Below are 19652 nucleotides of genomic sequence, written 5' to 3'. Positions count from 1 at the left end.
ATGGCATGCATGTATCTTGGCATGCATGTAGCATGGCATGCTTGTAGCATGACATAGCTAGTTAACTATGCCACTACCTCAAATATTATTATGTTTACCAAGGCATTTCATGCTCTCAACTATCGCAAATTATGGCAATTACATGATTAATTTTGATGATTTGTTCAAATCAATGTGTGCATTGTATCACACCTGGATTATGTTAACTAGCAACTGTACCCACCCTTAAGGGCAGGGCTTCAATTGGGAAGCCCAAATGAAAAGGCAAAATATCAGAAGGCTTTTTTTATTTTAAACTGTTCATATAAACATCCGTTGAATCATATCACATGCAAATCATCAAAATCTAAACAGTACATGGCGCCCATTTGGAAAAAAGATTGAATTCTGCAAAACGGAAGTGGCCGCTACACGTCCTTCTCAGTCGCACGTTTATGTGTGAAGAGTACGCGCCGAATCTGTAATACGGAAGCGGCCTTTACACCTGTTTCTCAGTCGCTTTGCACACGCTGCCGTGTTACTTCGGAGCCGCACGTTTATATTGGAAGAGTTCGTCAGGAGACGATCTACTCTCTCCTGGTACGTAGAATTTCAACAAAATCCACATCACTGTTTATATCGGTAAATATTATTCCATCGTGTTTGGAAAAACTGGAAAATTGGAAAACTTGGGAAAATTGGAAAAACAAATAGCCTATTTTACTCCCAGGGGTCCCAGGATTACCCACCCAAAATATCGTTGCGATCGGTTCAGCCGTTTTTGCGGTACCTTCGAACGGACGGACGGACATTTGGTGAATTATAGTAAGATAGTTTGCAAGATTTGAGTGCCACTACAATTTTGTGCATTTCTAAAAGCAATGGGTGTGAATTCTCCTTGTACCATTGTAGTTGCGTTTAATATGTAGGATCACTAAAACGGGCAATTTTGGTGGCTTGGAGGTTGTTTTAATGAAAATGGATGGAAAATTTTTATGCTCATGAATATAAATTTATTTTCAAGTAGTGTTTAGGTGCTGTACAATACTTTAAATTCGTGTTTTATAGCTGCAGGAGCAAAATGATCACGTGAAAGCAAAGGACTCATTCCTGGGAATTGGAAGTGCTACCTGTGTTCCCAAAGCACAGCTACAGTTTGCATGCTGTATCCATTTGCCTTTTTATGGAGATAGATTTCCACAATGACTTGTGTCTATTGTGTGTTAATTTTCACAACCTATTGGTTTGTTTTGGTGCTATTAATATGCCGAAATAAGTTTATTAAGGAGATTATTATTTTGCCAAATCTAATTGCCCCATTTTCGTTGGATTCGTTTATGGTATAATGTGAGTATCACCTTGGTGACGGTGACGTGACCAATCACATGGCAGCACTAGTTTCTCCGTTACTGGGGACAACGCGTGATGACTGTATCCAAGCAACTGTGGCCTAACTTGTGGAGTGCAAATTACAGTGTATTAATGAGAAGCAGGAGTCATGGCCTTTTTGCAAACTCTTTATTTCAGCTTATTATTTTAGTAATAGTCTGCAGCTTTTTTGTGTTTTGAAATAATGTATTCATGTTTTAGGTGTAATTATGATTTAAGAAACTTACAGTAATCTATATCCAATTGCATAAATTGATTGCGGCGATTTATATTTTATGATGTGATAAAGTGAAGAAACTGATGTTGGCCTCGACCTCTTATGACTTTAAAAGGAATGCGGTGGGGTGGTTTTAAAAATGGTAGGTTAGAGGCTTGGGATTGGGGGAGGAGGTGGAATTGATAAGTAGCTTGCTATTAAGACAAGTGAGGAACAACTTCATCAATTATCTGTGTAAAAAAAAAAGAAAAAAAGTATAAATAAATTTAAGCTCATGGAGGAGCTAGATTATAGAGGCAGTAGGTTCACAGACTGACAGGGGATCAAAAGGGAACATGGAGACAAACTGAGGTCAAGGCTCATGGAAGAGGAACACTGTGGAGGGAGAGAGGTAACCCAAAAGCAATGGAGCGAAGTGGACAAGGGGCACACGATAGACAAACAGGCCAGACAATTTAGAAACATAGACATTTAGCAAAATGAGGCAGAACACAACTGGTATATGAGTAGCACACAAACAGATGGGACAGCTGGAAAGCCGAATAATTGTTGACAAAGTTCTAGGTAGGAAAAAACGTCAGCCAGAATGGGATTTTAAAAATTCAACAAGTCGGAAGAACAATGAGAGATGGTGGCTCACTTCCTCAGCAGATTGGAGAGAAAGGAAACTGGGACAAACAGAGGCAATTCCACTGATAAATAGACGGCGAGGACAAAGGATCGACGGTGAGTAAGTGAGACTGCAGCAATTAAATTGTGCACGTTACAGCTTTACGTGATCGGTCTTATTTGTGAAATGGTCAGAAAATCAGACATCAGAAATTTGAGTTTTTGTTTCATGCAGAATGATCAACCAAGTGATTATTTGTCCATCTGGTCTTGCTGTATGAAGCTGTCAAAAAATTCTCACTTTAAGCCTTTCCAGAAGGACGGTGCCAAATGAAAACTTTTGGCCTACTTGGCTTACTGCTAATCAACTGGTTAATCAACCCCTATGTTTATTATTCTAAGACAGCAGGAACCCATTATAATAAAGTGGCAGACATGGAAGGAACACAAAACATAGGAGCAATACCCCTGGTGCTCACCTGGTGGAATAAACAGTATACTGCACTGACTAAAGGTATTTTAAACCAATTTCAATGGTTGCTCGAAGACAGGGCAGCATGTACAATCATACCGACATAATCATAAGACTTTAAACAAACAAACAAAAAAATACATATTTTGGGGGGCAACCAATCCTCCCACCCCGTCCCGTGTACCTCCTCAGACACCAATTTTTCCAATGCCTTGAACAGACATTGGTACATCACGGATGATGAAGTTTGTGGTGAAGTTTCATCGGAATTGCATGTGTAGGTTCTGAGAAGAAAGCAAATACCTATTTTGGGGGGCAACCATCCCATCGATCCCAAAAGGGGCAGATTTTTTTTCATGCCGTGAACAAACTTTGGTACATCACGGGTGGTGAAGGTTGTGGTAAAGTTTCATCGAAATTGTATATGTAGTTTCAGAGTAAAATGCAAATTCCTATTTTGGGAGGTCAAACCTAGATCCACTTTGACCCCGGTAAACCCTCTTAGACCCCGATTTTTTTTTAATGCTGTGAACAGACTTTAGTCACAACACAACAAATATCATTTGTGCCAAATTTGGTCACAATCCCTTCAGCAGTTTCGGAGCAGAAGTTGCAAGTGCGGACGGACTGACGGACTGACTGACGGACTGACTGATGACTGACTGACTGACTGACTGACTGACGGACGGACTGACGGACTGACTGCGCGCCATTGCATAAGCTCCCCTGAACTTAGTTCCAGGTGAGCTAAAAACCTTTTTTGGATTGGATTTCACTTCATTTTGGAGGATTTCACTTCATTTTACATCCTCGGATTTGTAATCACAGATAGACATACAATACGTTTGTGAAGTGCAACATGCTGTCTTTTGATTAAATATGTCAGTGAAGCGTATATTTGTAGGTAGTGCAACTAATTGGTGCTTGCTGTTTCCTTGTTTCATGGTCGTGAGTCATTCTATCGATAACTGTTTAAGGGTAAATGTATCACAGTCTGTCTGTGTGGTATACTCGTATATGGATTATAATTTTCATCATTATGATGTTTGATATTTTGTAAGGAAAAAGGCACAGGGAATATTTTGGTGGGATTTGGTGAATACCTTTGTAGAGCCAGTGATTCCCCTTTTCAAAAAGTGCCTCTTCCATTTCCAAAAAAACCCTAAATTATGTTTTAGAAAAAAAAATCAGTTTCGTGTTATCAATGGAAACTATATATATATATATATATATCAATGGAAACTAGAATGGCACTCGGTGGAGAGAACACCTCCACCAGGCTGAGCAGTTTATGTTTTGTATCCCACTGATAGGCCGAATCATGCATCTGGACCTGAACCAAAATCTAATCAGCTAGTTGTTGTCACTTACCCAACTCATCCACCCAGTTTTGTCATAATCCATCCACAACCTTTAGAATATCATGCTATACTGTATATTGTTTTTAGCCCTAACTCTCAATGATGAAGAATCACTTAAAAATTCTAGTATCCAGATCCGGATCTTCATCAAAATCGAATCAGTGTCTTTGTCACGCACCCAACCTGTCCACAAAATTTCATTCGAATCCGTGCACAACTTTTAGAGATATCCTGCTTACAGACAGACGGACAGACAAACAGACAGGGGTGAAAACATAACCTCCGTTTATCTTTGATGGTGGATGGAGGGAAAATTATGAACGACAGGTGGGAAAAATGTATAAAGTGTATCCATCGGCATGGCTCTCTGAACTAAATTATTCTTGACTAGAAATGCCTGCTTCCATAGGGAACGGCAAGGGAGGGACGGTGGGGCAACTAAGTTTGAGTGGTGGGAGAATGTTCAGACACGTATGTTTAAATCTATGATCTATGATGACCATTGTTTTAGTTATATTATAACACAGATAGTTGGTGTATATTAGAATGATTTATACAACTTCCGGGAGCTGTTTTTTTTTTTTTTTAAGATAGCGACCAGTTTTCAAGTTATTCTGTCCAGTGTGCATTACCAGCTACGATACAACAACATGCATTTTAAGGCCATGTTCCCTGCTAGAGCGGGGGTTAGCCTTGCGGTCCCCATGACAATCTTCTCCATTTTGCCCTATTTTCTGCATCTCTCCTTGTTAACCCCCTTGCCCGCATTTCTTCTTCCACCATCTTTAGCCAAGTCTTTCTCGGTCTTCCCCGTCCTCTACTTCCTTCTACATTAACTTCCATCACTCTTCTCAACCAGTCACTTTCATCCTTCCTCAATACATGACCAAACCATCTCAACCTGTTCCTCTTCACAGCATCAATCACAGGCAATATTCCCATCATCTTTCGCAATCCATCATTTGTCTTCCTCTCTCTCAACGATACTCCGCACATCCATCGAACCATTCGCATTTCCACCCTTTCCAGCCTTCGTTGCTGCTCTACGTTCATTACCCATGTCTCGCTCCCATAAATCATAATCAGCTACGATAACCAGTTGTGATAATTCACCCACTCCTGATAATTCACCACTTTCACATAAAAGTAAAAATCTAAGTTGGAGGTGGCCATTCCAATTTACTATAACGTTCCCTTGTGCACCCAGAGTACAGCCACCGCTTTTGCACCTATTTTGTGCAGTGGTTTAGGATTGCATAGAATACAGAGCACGTATGTAAATTGGTGAAGTAGTTTTTCATTCGATAATTTGCCAAGTAGGTGTTCATACAGATATACTAATATAATGTTGTAAACCATAACGACTTGTAATACACTCTCCCACCAGGAGTGGCGATACGCGAGATACATTTACATAGAGAATTTACAGGATCGAGAGAGACAAAGCACAGGATAGGGCAGAGGGTGCAAGACCAGAAATGAGGTGGAAGAAGACAGAGAGACCACCAGCATGTCGGCATGGCGAAGTGATAGGCTCATAGACTGAGCTTCATCGCAAGAGATTCCAATGATCTTGAAAGCCTTGGTTTCTACGGCATCAAGCTGAGCAAGATGCGAGGCAGGGGGAGGCAGCCCAGAGGGGAGAGCAGTACTCCATCAAGCTGTGGATGAAATATTCTCTGTTATATTTTGACAATCTCATCTGTTTTGATTTTTCACTGTAAAAATATTAAGTGTCATGCATACGCATGTGATGGCCGACATTTTGCTTTTGCCAGTAATCATATTTTCAGGAAGTATTTTCATCGAATTTTCAACGAAGTTGGGCGACTTTGAAATCGAGGTTTTTTCACCTTTGTTGGTCTCTCCAGAGAGTGTTGGACAGAATTTCTTTCTGTATTTATTGCCAGAAATCAAGGTCGAGATTCACAGCAACGCTCGTCCGAAGCAATTGCGATTGATGTGAGCGGAGCATTAGCTGTGCTTGCACTCTGGCTGTGGATGATATTCCTTGTGCATTGAATTGTGAAGTGTATTTGTTTTGTTATTTTACTACTTTTTATAATTATGCTGTGGGAATGAAGTCTGAAGACAATCACACGCACGCACACACACACACACACACACACACACACACACACACACACACACACACACACACACACACACACACACACACACACACACACACACACACTTAGACAGTTTAGTGAATATTTTATTACCTTCGCCACCGAAGGTGGATGGAGGTTATGTTTTCACCCCTGTCTGTTTGTCCGTTTGTCCTTTTGTTTGTGAACAAGATATCTCAGGAAGTTGTGGATGGATTCGGACGAAATTTGGCAGAGTGGTAGTGTAAGTGACAAGGATGAAATGATTATATTTTGGTGAAGATCCGAATATGGATTCGGATACGAGAATTATTTAATTTTCAAGTGATTCTTCACCATTGAGAGATCGGGCGAAAAGCGATAAATAACATGATATTTTAAAAAAGTTATGGACGAGTTATGACAACTTGGTGGAGGAGTTGGTTAGGTGACAAGAACAAGGCGATTAGATTTTGGTTCAGGTCTGAATCCACATCCGGCCTATCAGTTGGATACAAAACAAACTGTTCAGTCTGGTGGAGGTTTGTGCTCTACCGAGTGCCGTTCTAGTTTGTAACTCGATCAGCTCTTGACTTTTCCTCTGCAATTTACCGTGTTTTTGTGTCAGATTCAGTTTCCTGTTTGAAGTCATGCATTCCGTAAATTCTGGCCATTTTCTGCGATTTCGGAAAATTGCTGTCTCTGCTTTCGTGACGACTTCTTTGCAGCTTGATTACTTTTATTCCTATGCATTATTTGCAGATTTACTTGCATCTGAAGCACTACAACTGTCCCAATGAGCAGCGGCACATTGTGCGGATCCTCTTTATTGTCCCCATCTACGCGTTTGATTCATGGCTCAGTTTGCTCTTTTTTAGTAATGACCAACTCTACATCTACTTTGATTCAGTTCGTGACTGTTATGAGGGTACGTCACTTCAATTGTACTTACTGTTCCAACACTCCTATTTTTATACAGCCTTACCATGGCTCTTAAAAGTTTAATACTTATTTGATCTTCTTTATCTGGAAGGAAATTGATAGTATATTTATGATGAACCATTTACATTGAATTCAATGGAATTGCATAAGTTTCAAAGTTGTAATTAACATTTTTACCATTCTTTCAAACTACTTCAAGCAGACTCGTTACTTTCATTTTCCCAGAATGGAGTGGGTTGAATAAGTTGCCCGGGTGAAGTGACCATTGTCCACATAGAGCGTTCAAAAATTTGGTATGCTAGCGGACACTACCACCTTCCGGGCGGGAGTACCCTTCTCAGCCCACCTATGGTCGGCAATGTGCTGCGCCACATTCTTGGAAATGCATTTCATAATTTTTGTCATTTTTTTGAAAGAAGTTTTATTCATCACAACATATCATACTCCATATCATAAAAGGAAGATGATTTGTAATACCAGCTACCACCAAAGGTGGCACTATTTCTGGCACACAAACAAACGTGTGTGTGTGTACGTGTGTACGTGTGTGTGTGTGTGTGTGTGCGTGTGTGTGTGTGTGTGTGTGTGTGTGTGTGTGTGTGTGTGTGTGTATATAAGTAAAAAAAATCCATGTAAGTTAATATGAATATAAACTTTTGAACTTTACTATGTTGTAACTATGAAAATTATTATAGCAGTAGGATGGTAACTTACTTTGATTACAATTAACAATACAATGCACTCAAAAGCGACATATTTTGTGATGAGTGTCCTTCAACAGGATAACCTTTTTGGTGATCATGAGCCTTAGAACATCAAAAACGTTTGGCCAGGTAGTAGTTGTGTTTACTATAATTTTCGAGAAGGATTGTGCAAGTAAAGATTTGACGCTGGCTTTTCTCTCTGTAGCCTTTGTTATCTACAATTTTCTTACTCTGTGCTACGAGTACCTGGGAGGAGAGAGCACCATTATGGCAGAGATCAGAGGCAAGCCGATTGAGTAAGTAGAACTTATTCCATCTGGTAGATTCCAAGTTGTCTCATATTCGGTGAATAGTGATTATGACTTCAAACTTTGCAGCAAATCTTTAGCCACAACCACTGATGACCGACACGCTTCAATGCAAAGGCAGTTGCAATTGAGCTGTCTTTGTTTCCTATTGGTTGTACAATATACTGTACTCCCATTTATAATTCATTTGAATACTTGCTATCAAATGTATTCACTTGCCATACTTGCATATAATCACAGAAATACAACGACTGAGTCATCACTTCGCCTATTCTGCCACTGGCAATTTTTATCCTGCATGCGAAGCGAAAAGCGGGGTGAAGCAATTGGTTCATTTTATCTGTCTGTCTACATATGATCGAGGAACACCCTGATTTCAATATTTTATGAAATGTTATATTTAGAACACTATAGAAGGTGAATCAGAACAGAAACCTGTGGTGTAGCTGTACTTACTGTGGCTCTGAATTTGAGAAATTGTATGAAATCTCATCCTGAGCACGCATGCTCACAGAGGAGTAAGGTAATTATTTTAATATTCAGTCTTTCTGCCCATTTGGCAGTCAAACAAAATTGAAAATCATTCCAAACGAGAAGCTTCTTGTTTTCAGCGACATCATAAAAGGACACAAACAACAGGCATGAAGAACTAATTATTTAATGTGCTCAATAAGGTGGTGTAAAAGAGGGTGCATCAATGTCAGTAAACTTCCAAAATTTCTTTTTTATTTTATACAGCCTTTAAAAGCATTCTTTTTATTTCAATTGACTTATATATTTAAGCACTGTAGAACAATAAATAGCCTTGTTGGCCCTTCCAAAAATCTCCAGTTTTTCAGTCCATGTTTAAATATTATGCCATTTTACGCCATCTCGACCAATCAAATTTGCAGCTCGTGCATCCAAGCCACCTGGGGTAATTGATTAGGTGAGAGCTGATTGGTTATTCCTACAAATTATGGGTGAGAGATGTGATTGTGTCTTGTTATTTATATGTTGACTGCATTGGTGTTGCATTTGATGCATGCTTGGGAGCCTCGATGGTACGTGTTTCTGTCTACGCTGTAGCTGATGACTCGCCAATAAGTGATTAAACTCAGGTGGCTGAGGGTGGGCATGTAGCATTGGGATTTTCATGTACACTATGTACTACTTGTGAATGTCTGCAACTGCAGAAGAATCTAGATAGGGTTTGAAACGGCAAAGGGCTTACCTTGTGTAGCTTTTCATGGTTGCTTTATGTGGCTTCCCTTGGCTAAACGAGCATGGCAGCCAATTTATTTGATAATCCTAGCTACCTGGAGTAGTTGATGAGGTGAGAGCCGATTGGTTATTCCCTCCAATAAATGGGTGAGACATGTGATTGAGGCTCGTAACCTCCACCAACAAAGGTGGACGGAGGTTAAATGTTTTCACTGCTGTCTGTTTGTCTGTCTGTCTGTGAGGAGGATATTGAAAAATATATGATGGATTCGGCCAAAACTTGGACAGAATGTGTGTGCGTGTGTAACAAGGATAAATTGATTAGATTTTGGTGTAAATACGGATCCGGATCCTATAATTTTTAAAGCAATTCTTCACCTTTGGGCCAAAAACGATATTTAGCATGACATTTCAAACGGTTTTGGATGGGTTATGCCAAAACTTGGTGGATTATGTTTTGGACGATTTTGCCAATTATGTTTTTGTTCAGGTTAGGATGCAGGTGCATCCTATCAGTATGATACTGAACATAAATTGTTCACCCATGCGGAGGTATGCTCTCCACCGAGTGCCATTCTAGCTATATATTGTTGCGGATATGAGGATTGTGTTTTTTTATTGGGTGTTTTATTAATATTGCTTGATTCTGGCCCCTCCTGCCTCCAGTGTTGTGTAAAGGTCAAAGGGCGTCCCATAATTAGTCCATAAAGCATACACGTCAGCCAATCATAGATTTCCCCCTGGTTGATAGTTATATCTTTATTATGTGTATTAGGGTAAGGCCTTGTCTCCCATTAAGATGACACTCCATTGCACCAAGTGAAATAGAGTAGATTCCTTTCACTTTCCCCTTTCATCATTGCCAAGCCTCGATTGCCAATTACATCCCCTCCAAAACCACCATTGAACATGTGCTCGGGTCGGGGAAGAAAGGCGTGCCCGCCCATCGTCATCAAGGGCGGAGCTAGAGGGCCGTGCCGACCAATCAGGGCCGAGGTGAGCACACCGATGGGCGTGTCCTAAAGGCCGGCGGCTTGATCGCCGGAGGCGCTATAAAAAGCGCGCGCGCAAGGTCCTGAGAGAGAGAGAGAAGGGAGATCATCCAGCAGCGATTCTTGTCCAAGGGAGATCATCCAGCAGCGATTCTTGTCCAAAAGAGATCATCCAGCAGCGATTCTTGTCCAAAGGAGATCATCCAGAAGATCGTCCAGGGAAGCACAAAGCCTGCTATTCGTCGCCTTGCTCGCCAAAGTTGGACCAAGCAAGAGAGTTGGGCAAGAAGCAAGCACGTTGTTCAGTTGTGTGGTTGGACCAGACGAGTCCTGGCAAAGCACGCGACGTCCCCAGAGCAGCCGCAGCCACAGCAGCAACGACAGCAGCGTGGGGCCTTGACGGCAGTTCCGGAGCAGGGCCGCGAAGGAGCGGCGGCGGTCAAACATGCCGATCGTGCTGCAGTACCCTTGGACCTTCCTCTCCCTCCAGCCATCCATCTCCCGCCTGTCCTATCATCATTCCCCGCGTGAGTCTGTCCTTGTTTGTTCTGTCCCTGGGTTAATTAAGACTGCATAGGATAAGCTAGCGATTTTCACTGTGTCCTTCTGGTCCGTCCCTCTGTCTATTTTATTTTATTATCCTTCCTTCTCCTTGGTTACTTTTGAGCCTGTAAATAGTAAATAAATTATATTCGTATTTCCAACCTTTTTGTCTGCTCCTTCTTCACATCCGTGTCGCCTTAGTCTTTTCCCTATTGAATATCTGTGGCGCGATCCGGCCAACGTTCGGGAATCGGGTTAGTCGGGGTAACTGTTAGGGCCGCGGGGCCTCCGCTCGGCAAAACCAACATCTTATCCGCGGTCCGTAACAATTGGTGTCTGGGAGTGAGATACGAGGCCCGAACCAAATTTTTAAAACATCAAGAAAAAATTTGGTCAAAATTTGGAGCGGCCGAAATTTGTTTTGTTTTCGAAAAACACCCGAATTTTGAAATCGCGCCATGGCTAGTCAAGGCGATCGGATGCCGGTAGGGGAACTAGAGGAGGGGTTAGGAGTAACCCAGGATCAGAGGGAGGAGAACAATGGCAATGTGGTTGAGGAGGTATCAGGTGCACAAAATGGCGCTCTCGCGCACGTGGTTACAGCGGCACCGAATTTTGCCGCGCCCGTGACCGTAGCAGCGGGCTTTGATGTGGGGGACTTCGTGGTGCAATTCACCGCGATGCTGAGAATGACTGTGGGGAGCCAAATTGAGCGTTTGGGAGACCAAATTGAAGCAATAACGGGCGAAATGAGGGCCGATAATGAGGGACTGGCGAGGGACAGAGTCGCATATGAAGTAAGGGAAGCGGAGAGGGACAGAGACCGCGGGTTGAGCGAGCAGGTCCCAGGGGTGCACGAGGAGGTAACACGGGTCGAGAAGCGCTGGTTGAGCGAGGCGGAAGAAAGCGCGGGTACAATGACGGGTGTAGAGGTCGCGACCCGGGGTATGGAGCAGCCGGCGACCGCTGAGGTAGAAGAGGGTGTTTTATTAAAGCCAGCGGTCGTCGAGGGGAATAAAGAAAAAGCAGTAGTGGGTATAATTAAAATTGAAGAGATGACGGAGGTAGCCCAGGAATCGGAGGAAGGAATGGAAACTGTACAAAGTCCGTGCTCACATCACGATGCTGTGCTCATTAATCCTTATAAAGATTTGCAGGTGTTGGTGCAGGGAGGAAGAAGAACCCCGAAGGTGAGACGGGCTGCATGTGGTGCCGGGAGATTTTGTAAAAGGAGGTTTGGCGCGAAGAGAATAGTCACGCGATTGGGGTCAATATGGTACCCGGGCGTTGGTGAAGGGTCCGGTGTGAGTGGAAATAGCACGCGTGTGAAAAAAAAGTGTGCGTCAAGGGGTGAGCGTGTTATGAAGCGCGAGTGTGATACCGAGTGCGAGCGAGAATGCACGTCGGGGTGTACGGAGTGTGACACGAGGAGTGAGTTGGTGGTGGAGCGGGTGCGAGGATGCACGTATGGGATGAATGGCGAGGGTGTGCGAGAAAGCACACCTGAGTTGGTAGTAGCGCGAGTGCGAGGGAGCACATCGGAACGCGGTAGTGGGTGGATGCAAGAGTGCACGCCCATGGTGAGTGTTACGGAGGACGTAACGGAGGAGAGGTGTGGACCGAAGTGTGCGAACGGCGAGTGTGCGCAAGAGTGTGCGCGAGAGGTGTGGTGTGTAACAGGGAGTGCGTTGGTGGAATGTACGGACGGCGTTGGAACGCCGGGTTTTGTGAGGGTCAAAAGGGTCGCGTGTGCGTGTGGGCATGCGAGTAAAGCATCGACGTTGGACGGATTAGCGTTTAGGGCGACGGATAGTCGATGCGAGCACTCGGGGCGCGGTGCGCTTTGTTGGATGACAGGACCGGCGCGGATCGATGCTGCGTCGCTTCTCTTCGGAGCGTCGTTGCCGATTCGGGCTTGGCCCCGCCCCGCACGGTCGAGTCCGGGCCTTGTCGGGCGAGGCGACCGGTCCGGTTCAAGGGCGAGTGGGAGGAAGCGGAATGGTGCCCCCTCATGGGGACGGGTTTCCGACCGGGCGAGCCTCAGCCATCGGGCCCGGGACCGCAAGGTACCGAGCCGCGATGATGCGTGGAACCTCGGCCCGAGCATGCCTCCTCCCCAGAGTCGTGAATGCCGGACGGATCCACCTGCAGGCGACCAAACCACTCAAATTCATTGCTCGGCTTTGCGAAGCCGAGTTTAATGATGTGACGACGCACCGAGGCTCAGATATAGCGGACGATGATGATGATACTGATAGTGATTTTGATCCGAAATTTAGAAAAGTGAATAGAATTGGCAGTAATTGGCAAATTTCTGATTGGTTGGAATTTGGTGTGCAAAATTGGTAGTTTGAGATACCCGATGTGATGGGATGGCAACTCTGCCATCTCTCACAGAGGGGGCAAAGGAGCACTAGTCTTATGGGGTTTGGCAGTGAAAACTAGCCCGGGAGGGTTAGGATATAATGATAGGGATCTAGAGAAGATGACCTTAGGTAACGTTAAGATTAGTTAGTGACAATGGTACCTGTAGTGGGGACGCAGGTAGATTAGTGTGGATGATAATGACGTGGTATGTGCTTAGTTTAAAGGGAAGACGGGGAGCACTAAGTTAGCAGGGCAACAGGTAGTTTAGATGATGCCGTGTGAGTGTTGGAGGTGTATTCAGAAGTGTATTGTGAAAAGTGTGTGAGGAACAGGTGTGATTGCACAGGTGTGCAACTGGACAGGTGGATGGAGCAGTGTATGAGGGAGTGATGGTGATGAGTATGGTGCTGACCAAATGGTCCAGGAAGGAAGGAGGGTGCAGGTGGCACCAGGTGTGATTGCACAGGTGTGCAACGACAGGTGTATGGAGAATGGTTGTATGGAATAAATGGTCTGGAGTATATGGAGTATTGGAATGGATGGTCGTGGAGTGAGTATGGTGGAAACTATGGAGTGGAGTGGATGGTGCGGAGGTGTGAATGGGGGAAGGATGGACCCCCATCACGAATACCCGGGGAGGGTAGTGTAAGTGTTAGGTAGAGGGTATAGGTAAATTGTGGTTGGATATTGGCATCTGTGGTGCGGGTGGAAGAATGGTGATTGGATGGGTGCATTAGTGTTGTGGAAATTGCCGGGCGTGTAGCCTGTTAGTGTGTGTAGTTGGTTTGGGCACTCCACCACTGTGAGGAAGGCGGCCAGGTGAGGCCGCAGGTGGGCTCTGGGAGCCGGTAGAGTTGTTGTGGATGGGGCCCGAGGATCCGGAGGACAGACCCGGGTAGCCCAGTGCCAGAGGGCACCGAGGGGTGACAGAGCCAGGAGGGGCCTTCCCCAGTTAGATAGGTTAGGTGAGGAGCAGGTAAGCTCGGGTGGCAACTACAGTGGTGGAGGTGTGCAGGTGGGTAGACCTGCTGGGAGAGCTACATGACCCAGCCCGGAAATTGTGCAAGGGCACCGGGAGATGAATCGTGGGAGTGAGACCCCAAATTGAGAAGCACCACAGTTTGGTCAATGGGAATTGGTTTTTAAAACCACATAGAGTAAGATTGCCAATGGTTTGGCAGGGAAAGACCCTGGGTAGTGTAAAGTGTGTTAAAACCATTGAGAGGATAGTTAGGATTGAAATCTCCTCGCACCATCTACATCCACTCACCTGGGATGACGTACCTCCACACCATGCCATGGTTATTTTATTATTTTTGATGCAAATGTTTGGAATGTGAGACGCATCATGATGTGGGTGTGACATTGTGCTGATGTTCCATCTCTCCCTCCTTATGAGGATTGATGATGAATTGGGTGATGGCAAATTTTGGTTATAGGGATTGTGGGGACGAATTTGGTGTAGGAGATATGGGGAAGACGTGACAGTAGTGACGAATTTGTAAATGTGTAGATTGTTGTACATATGGGGTAAGGGCAAGGGTAGTGTAGGTGACAGGGGGGGGTGACGTACGGTAGGGCGAGCTTTCTCACTTCGCTCTCCGTACGCACTTCGCCTTGCATTGCCTTGTTTGATGTGTACCCTTGTGACCTTACCCCTCGCTCATCTGTCTTTCCCCCCTTTGTCTCCCACATGAGGACCTGTGCGCCACTGGGCGCTGAGGGGAGCGTGCGTGAGTCCGCCATTGTGCGCCCGGAACTCCCAGAACCAGCTGTCTGCATCGATGCACCACATTATGGACCACACATCTGTGGCTGAGCACCACTTATGGACCCCATGGGTTGGGGCAAGGCCCCTCTGCTGGAACCGGCCATGAAGGCCCGAAATCTTGCTGGCGGACCTTGGCCACAGGGCACCGATGCCCCACAGGTGAACCACACTAGTCGGCCCCTGTGGGCCATAAATAAATAAAAATGGACACGTTGGGTGCATTTCATTTTCTGTTCAAATAGGCCGCCAGTAAGAAAATGAAAGAAAATGACAACATCTGGAAGAAAGCAAATAGCCAGCAGAGGGAGCCGAAGAGCAAGAGACCACCTGCAGGGTTAGGGGTTGTTGTTTTTATTTTTATTGATGAACAGTGATGACTGTGCACCGATTGGTGCTTGAGGGTGTGTTGGTGCGTTTTGGGTGCTTTCATGGTGCGTCGATGCAGAGCAGACTGTCTCTCCCCCCCAAAAGAACAATCACAGGTCCTGGGTTAGTTTTGTAAATAAAAGTAACATTGTAAATAATGCTCCCCACCGTCAGTGTATAGTTTGAAGACCATTCCACAATTCGGTTAGCTGTGGGCGTGAATCTGTTAGGCAGGGTGCAATGGAGCAGCGGGACATATTTATTTATGTTTTAAAACTGTTGCACTCAGGGTCAGGTTAAATGTAGAGGGAACTACACCTACGTGCCACACTAAGGTAAAAGTTATAGGCCCAGGCCGTGCCTAAGAGGAGGAGGGTGCAGTGTTGTGGATATGAGGATTGTGTTTTTTTATTGGGTGTTTTATTTATATTGATTGATTCTGGCCCCTCCTGCCTCCAGTGTTGTGTAAAGGTCAAAGGGCGTCCCATAATTAGTCCATAAAGCATACACGTCAGCCAATCATAGATTTCCCCCTGGTTGATAGTTATATCTTTATTATGTGTATTAGGGTAAGGCCTTGTCTCCCATTAAGATGACACTCCATTGCACCAAGTGAAATAGAGTAGATTCCTTTCACTTTCCCCTTTCATCATTGCCAAGCCTCGATTGCCAATTACATCCCCTCCAAAACCACCATTGAACATGTGCTCGGGTCGGGGAAGAAAGGCGTGCCCGCCCATCGTCATCAAGGGCGGAGCTATAAGGGCCGTGCCGACCAATCAGGGCCGAGGTGAGCACACCGATGGGCGTGTCCTAAAGGCCGGCGGCTTGATCGCCGGAGGCGCTATGAAAAGCGTGCGCGCAAGGTCCTGAGAGAGAGAGAGAAGGGAGATCATCCAGCAGCGATTCTTGTCCAAGGGAGATCATCCAGCAGCGATTCTTGTCCAAAAGAGATCATCCAGCAGCGATTCTTGTCCAAAGGAGATCATCCAGAAGATCGTCCAGGGAAGCACAAAGCCTGCTATTCGTCGCCTTGCTCACCAAAGTTGGACCAAGCAAGTGAGTTGGGCAAGAAGCAAGCACGTTGTTCAGTTGTGTGGTTGGACCAGACGAGTCCTGGCAAAGCACACGACGTCCCCAGAGCAGCCGCAGCCACAGCAGCAACAACAGCAGTGTGGGGCCTTGACGGCAGTTCCGGAGCAGGGCCGCGAAGGAGCGGCGGCGGTCAAATGCGCCGATCGTGCTGCAGTACCCTTGGACCTTCCTCTCCCTCCAGCCATCCATCTCCCGCCAGTCCTATCATCATTCCCCACGTGAGTCTGTCCTTGTTTGTTCTGTCCCTGGGTTAATTAAGACTGCATAGGATAAGCTAGCGATTTTCACTGTGTCCTTCTGGTCCGTCCCTCTGTCTATTTTATTTTATTATCCTTCCTTCTCCTTGGTTACTTTTGAGCCTGTAAATAGTAAATAAATTATATTCGTATTTCCAACCTTTTTGTCTGCTCCTTCTTCACATCCGTGTCGCCTTAGTCTTTTCCCTATTGAATATCTGTGGCACGATCCGGCCAACGTTCGGGAATCGGGTTAGTCGGGGTAACTTTTAGGGCCGCGGGGCCTCTGCTCGGCAAAACCAACATCTTATCCGCGGTCCGTAACAATATATATATATATATTTTTTTTTTACTTCTTGTTTCTTATATATTGTTACGGATTTGTCACTTCCGTTGTTGTGGTTTTCATCCACTGTAAACATTTTTGATTCCATGTTCTATTAATTGTTGTCATTCAAGGGAAATAGATATTGCTATTTTCAAAAGGTAAAAAAGTTAATGTTTTAAATGAAACGGGAACTGGACGACGAAGAAGAGGAGGGGGAGAAAAAGAAGGCGGAGCGAGTGAGTCGGACAAGAAGGAGCCAAGCTACTTGGAGGTGTGGAGCGAACGTTGACGAACGAGAGTCATGAATGAACTTTTGGGTTTCCCGGGAAAGGGATTCCTGCGACAGAGTTAACATCGCTGTGACAGATAAACCTGCATGTCAGGTTTCGTGGTGGATTCCGGGGAGAATCATCGTAGGGCCGTTACGCCTCGAGAACGGGCCGTCGTCCATTTTGACTCGCGCGCTTTGCGCGTTTTTCTGTCAACACTTTTGCGCGTTTCTGTTTTTCTGTCCGCGTTTTGCAAGGTTTCTTTGCTTCGTTTCAGCCGTTTTCACTGCATTCAGACGTTTATCTGGTGTGGGTGTGTGTAACGTGGATTTTGAAGGTAAATCTGCTGTTCGCCGGTTTGGAGCCGTGAAACGTCCATACCCGAGGGTGGGATTTCTCAGTCGCCTGGAGGGCGCCTTTGGATTTCCCCGTCGCCTTGACACCTTTGCACCTTTGCGAAGGGCACCTTTGCGCAGCTTTGGCCGCGTGACTGTGACTGTCATCCGAACGGGATTCTGGTCTCGATTGGACATCGTTCTGACGATCGCTGGAGCGGATCGACTTGGGCTTGATGCCAGAATAGAGACATTGGGGAATGTTCTTCTTTTCGCTCACTTGGAGCACAGTGAGTTATATTGTACGAATATGATGGTACCATCATGGGAAAATATATTGGTTGTACAATTGATTACTATTGTTGTTGTACTGTTATTCTTGTGTGATCTTAATACAATAATTGTTTGTTGGTCACAATTGGTGTGGTTTCACCATTGATCTTTGACACAGAATTACACATTTTTCTGCCGTGACCCCTCTCGGGGCTTGGAGGTACACCGTGACCGGGGGTTGGGGAGGAGCACGTAACAGAAATTGGGGTCCTCGTTCGGGATTGGCCCAAATTGAAATTAGGGGCTCGTCCAAAATTGGCCCAAATTGAAATTGGGGGCTTGTCTTTGCTGATTAAAAATCCCTAACATTCGTCTGTGATAGAATTCCCTAACATTCCCAAAATCCCCAAATTTGGAATTTTTCTAACATTCCCAAATTTAAAAAAAAGAAGAAATTTTTGAAATTTTTTGTGTGAATGTTAACAGGTGCTAACTAATAGTCACCATGGTGTTTGACGCAGAAAAGTTTGCGGCGTCCCCTCATGAGGCACAGTTCCAAGCGTTAAAAAGATCGGAACTCTTGATATTGGCCAAACATTTTATCTTGGAGGTCCGAGCTCATATGAAGAAAGCAGAGATGCAGACATTGGTGGTAGAATCTCTGGTGGGACAACGAACATGGAAAGAGGTAGCCTTGGATTGGTTACCCGAGGAAAAAGAAAATGTGGAGCTCGGGAAAATGGAGATGCAACTGCAGAGCCAGGAAAGGTTAAAAGCAGAGGAAAAACAACACAACAACAACAACATGCATTTTAAGGCCATTTTTCCTGCTAGAGCGGGGGTTAGCCTTGTGGTCCCCATGACGATCTTCTCCATTTTGCCCTATTTTCTGCATCTCTCCTTGTTAACCCCCTTGCCCGCATTTCTTCTTCCACCATCTTTAGCCAAGTCTTTCTCGGTCTTCCCCGTCCTCTACTTCCTTCGACATTCATTTCCATCACTCTTCTCAACCAGTGACTTTCATCCTTCATCAACACATGACCAAACCATCTCAACCTGATCCTCTTCACAGCATCAATCACAGGCTCTATTCCCATCATCTTTCCCAATTCATCATTCATTCATTCATTCTCTCAACGACACTCCACACATCCATCGAACCATTCACATTTCCACCCTTTCCAACCTTCGTTGCTGCTCTACGTTCATTACCCATGTCTCACTCCCATAAATCATAACACTTCTCGCATATGCAGCATACACCTTTCCCTTCAGCTTCAACGACACTCCCCTCCTCATCAGCACGCCACTCAGTTCCCGAAACTTCTTCCATGCACATCTCACTCGAGCAACCGTTGCCGAGTCTGATCCACCTTCTCCATTCAGCATGTCTCCGAGGTAGCAAAATGTTTTCACACCTTCCAGCTTCAGGCTGTCTCCAAGATCCAACTCAACATTTCCTCCATCTGCAGCTCCCTCTGTGCACACCTTACATTTGAATGTAGCTGCCACACTGGTTAATGACCCGCTCAGACCACTACATTTTTGATGAACCCACTCAGCGCACATTGTACATTGAATGGAGTTCACTCCGACACCCTTCCGACACACAGCACAGGGCCACTTCCCAGTTCTTTCCACCTCACCACATGCTTTGCCACTTGCCATCACCTTCGTCTTTCCGATATTCACCTTCAGACCTTTTGTCTCCATACATTCCTTCCACTTGTTCATCTTTTCCTTCAGTCCATCCATACTTTCCGCAATCAACACCAGATCATCTGCATACAACAACTCCCATGG

The 19652-nt window shown here is 45.1% G+C and overlaps 1 protein-coding gene across 1 annotated transcript in view; it reads left to right on the top strand.

Annotated features, from left to right (window-relative positions):
- Positions 1-19652, top strand: part of LOC137423353 (transmembrane protein 184B) — a 92877-nt gene that overhangs the window by 14340 nt on the left and 58885 nt on the right. The window contains exons 3-4 of the mRNA XM_068110400.2: positions 6880-7045; positions 7969-8059. Coding sequence (XP_067966501.1) covers positions 6880-7045; positions 7969-8059 — 257 coding nt within the window. The remainder of the gene's footprint in view (positions 1-6879; positions 7046-7968; positions 8060-19652) is intronic.

This window comes from Myxine glutinosa, chromosome 3 (assembly GCF_964187855.1).
Source record: "Myxine glutinosa chromosome 3, kmMyxGlut1.1, whole genome shotgun sequence".
In the NCBI taxonomy this organism is placed as follows: Eukaryota; Metazoa; Chordata; class Myxini; order Myxiniformes; family Myxinidae; genus Myxine; species Myxine glutinosa.
Note: the sequence above shows the minus strand (reverse complement) of the source record. Positions and strands in the feature narration are given on the sequence as shown.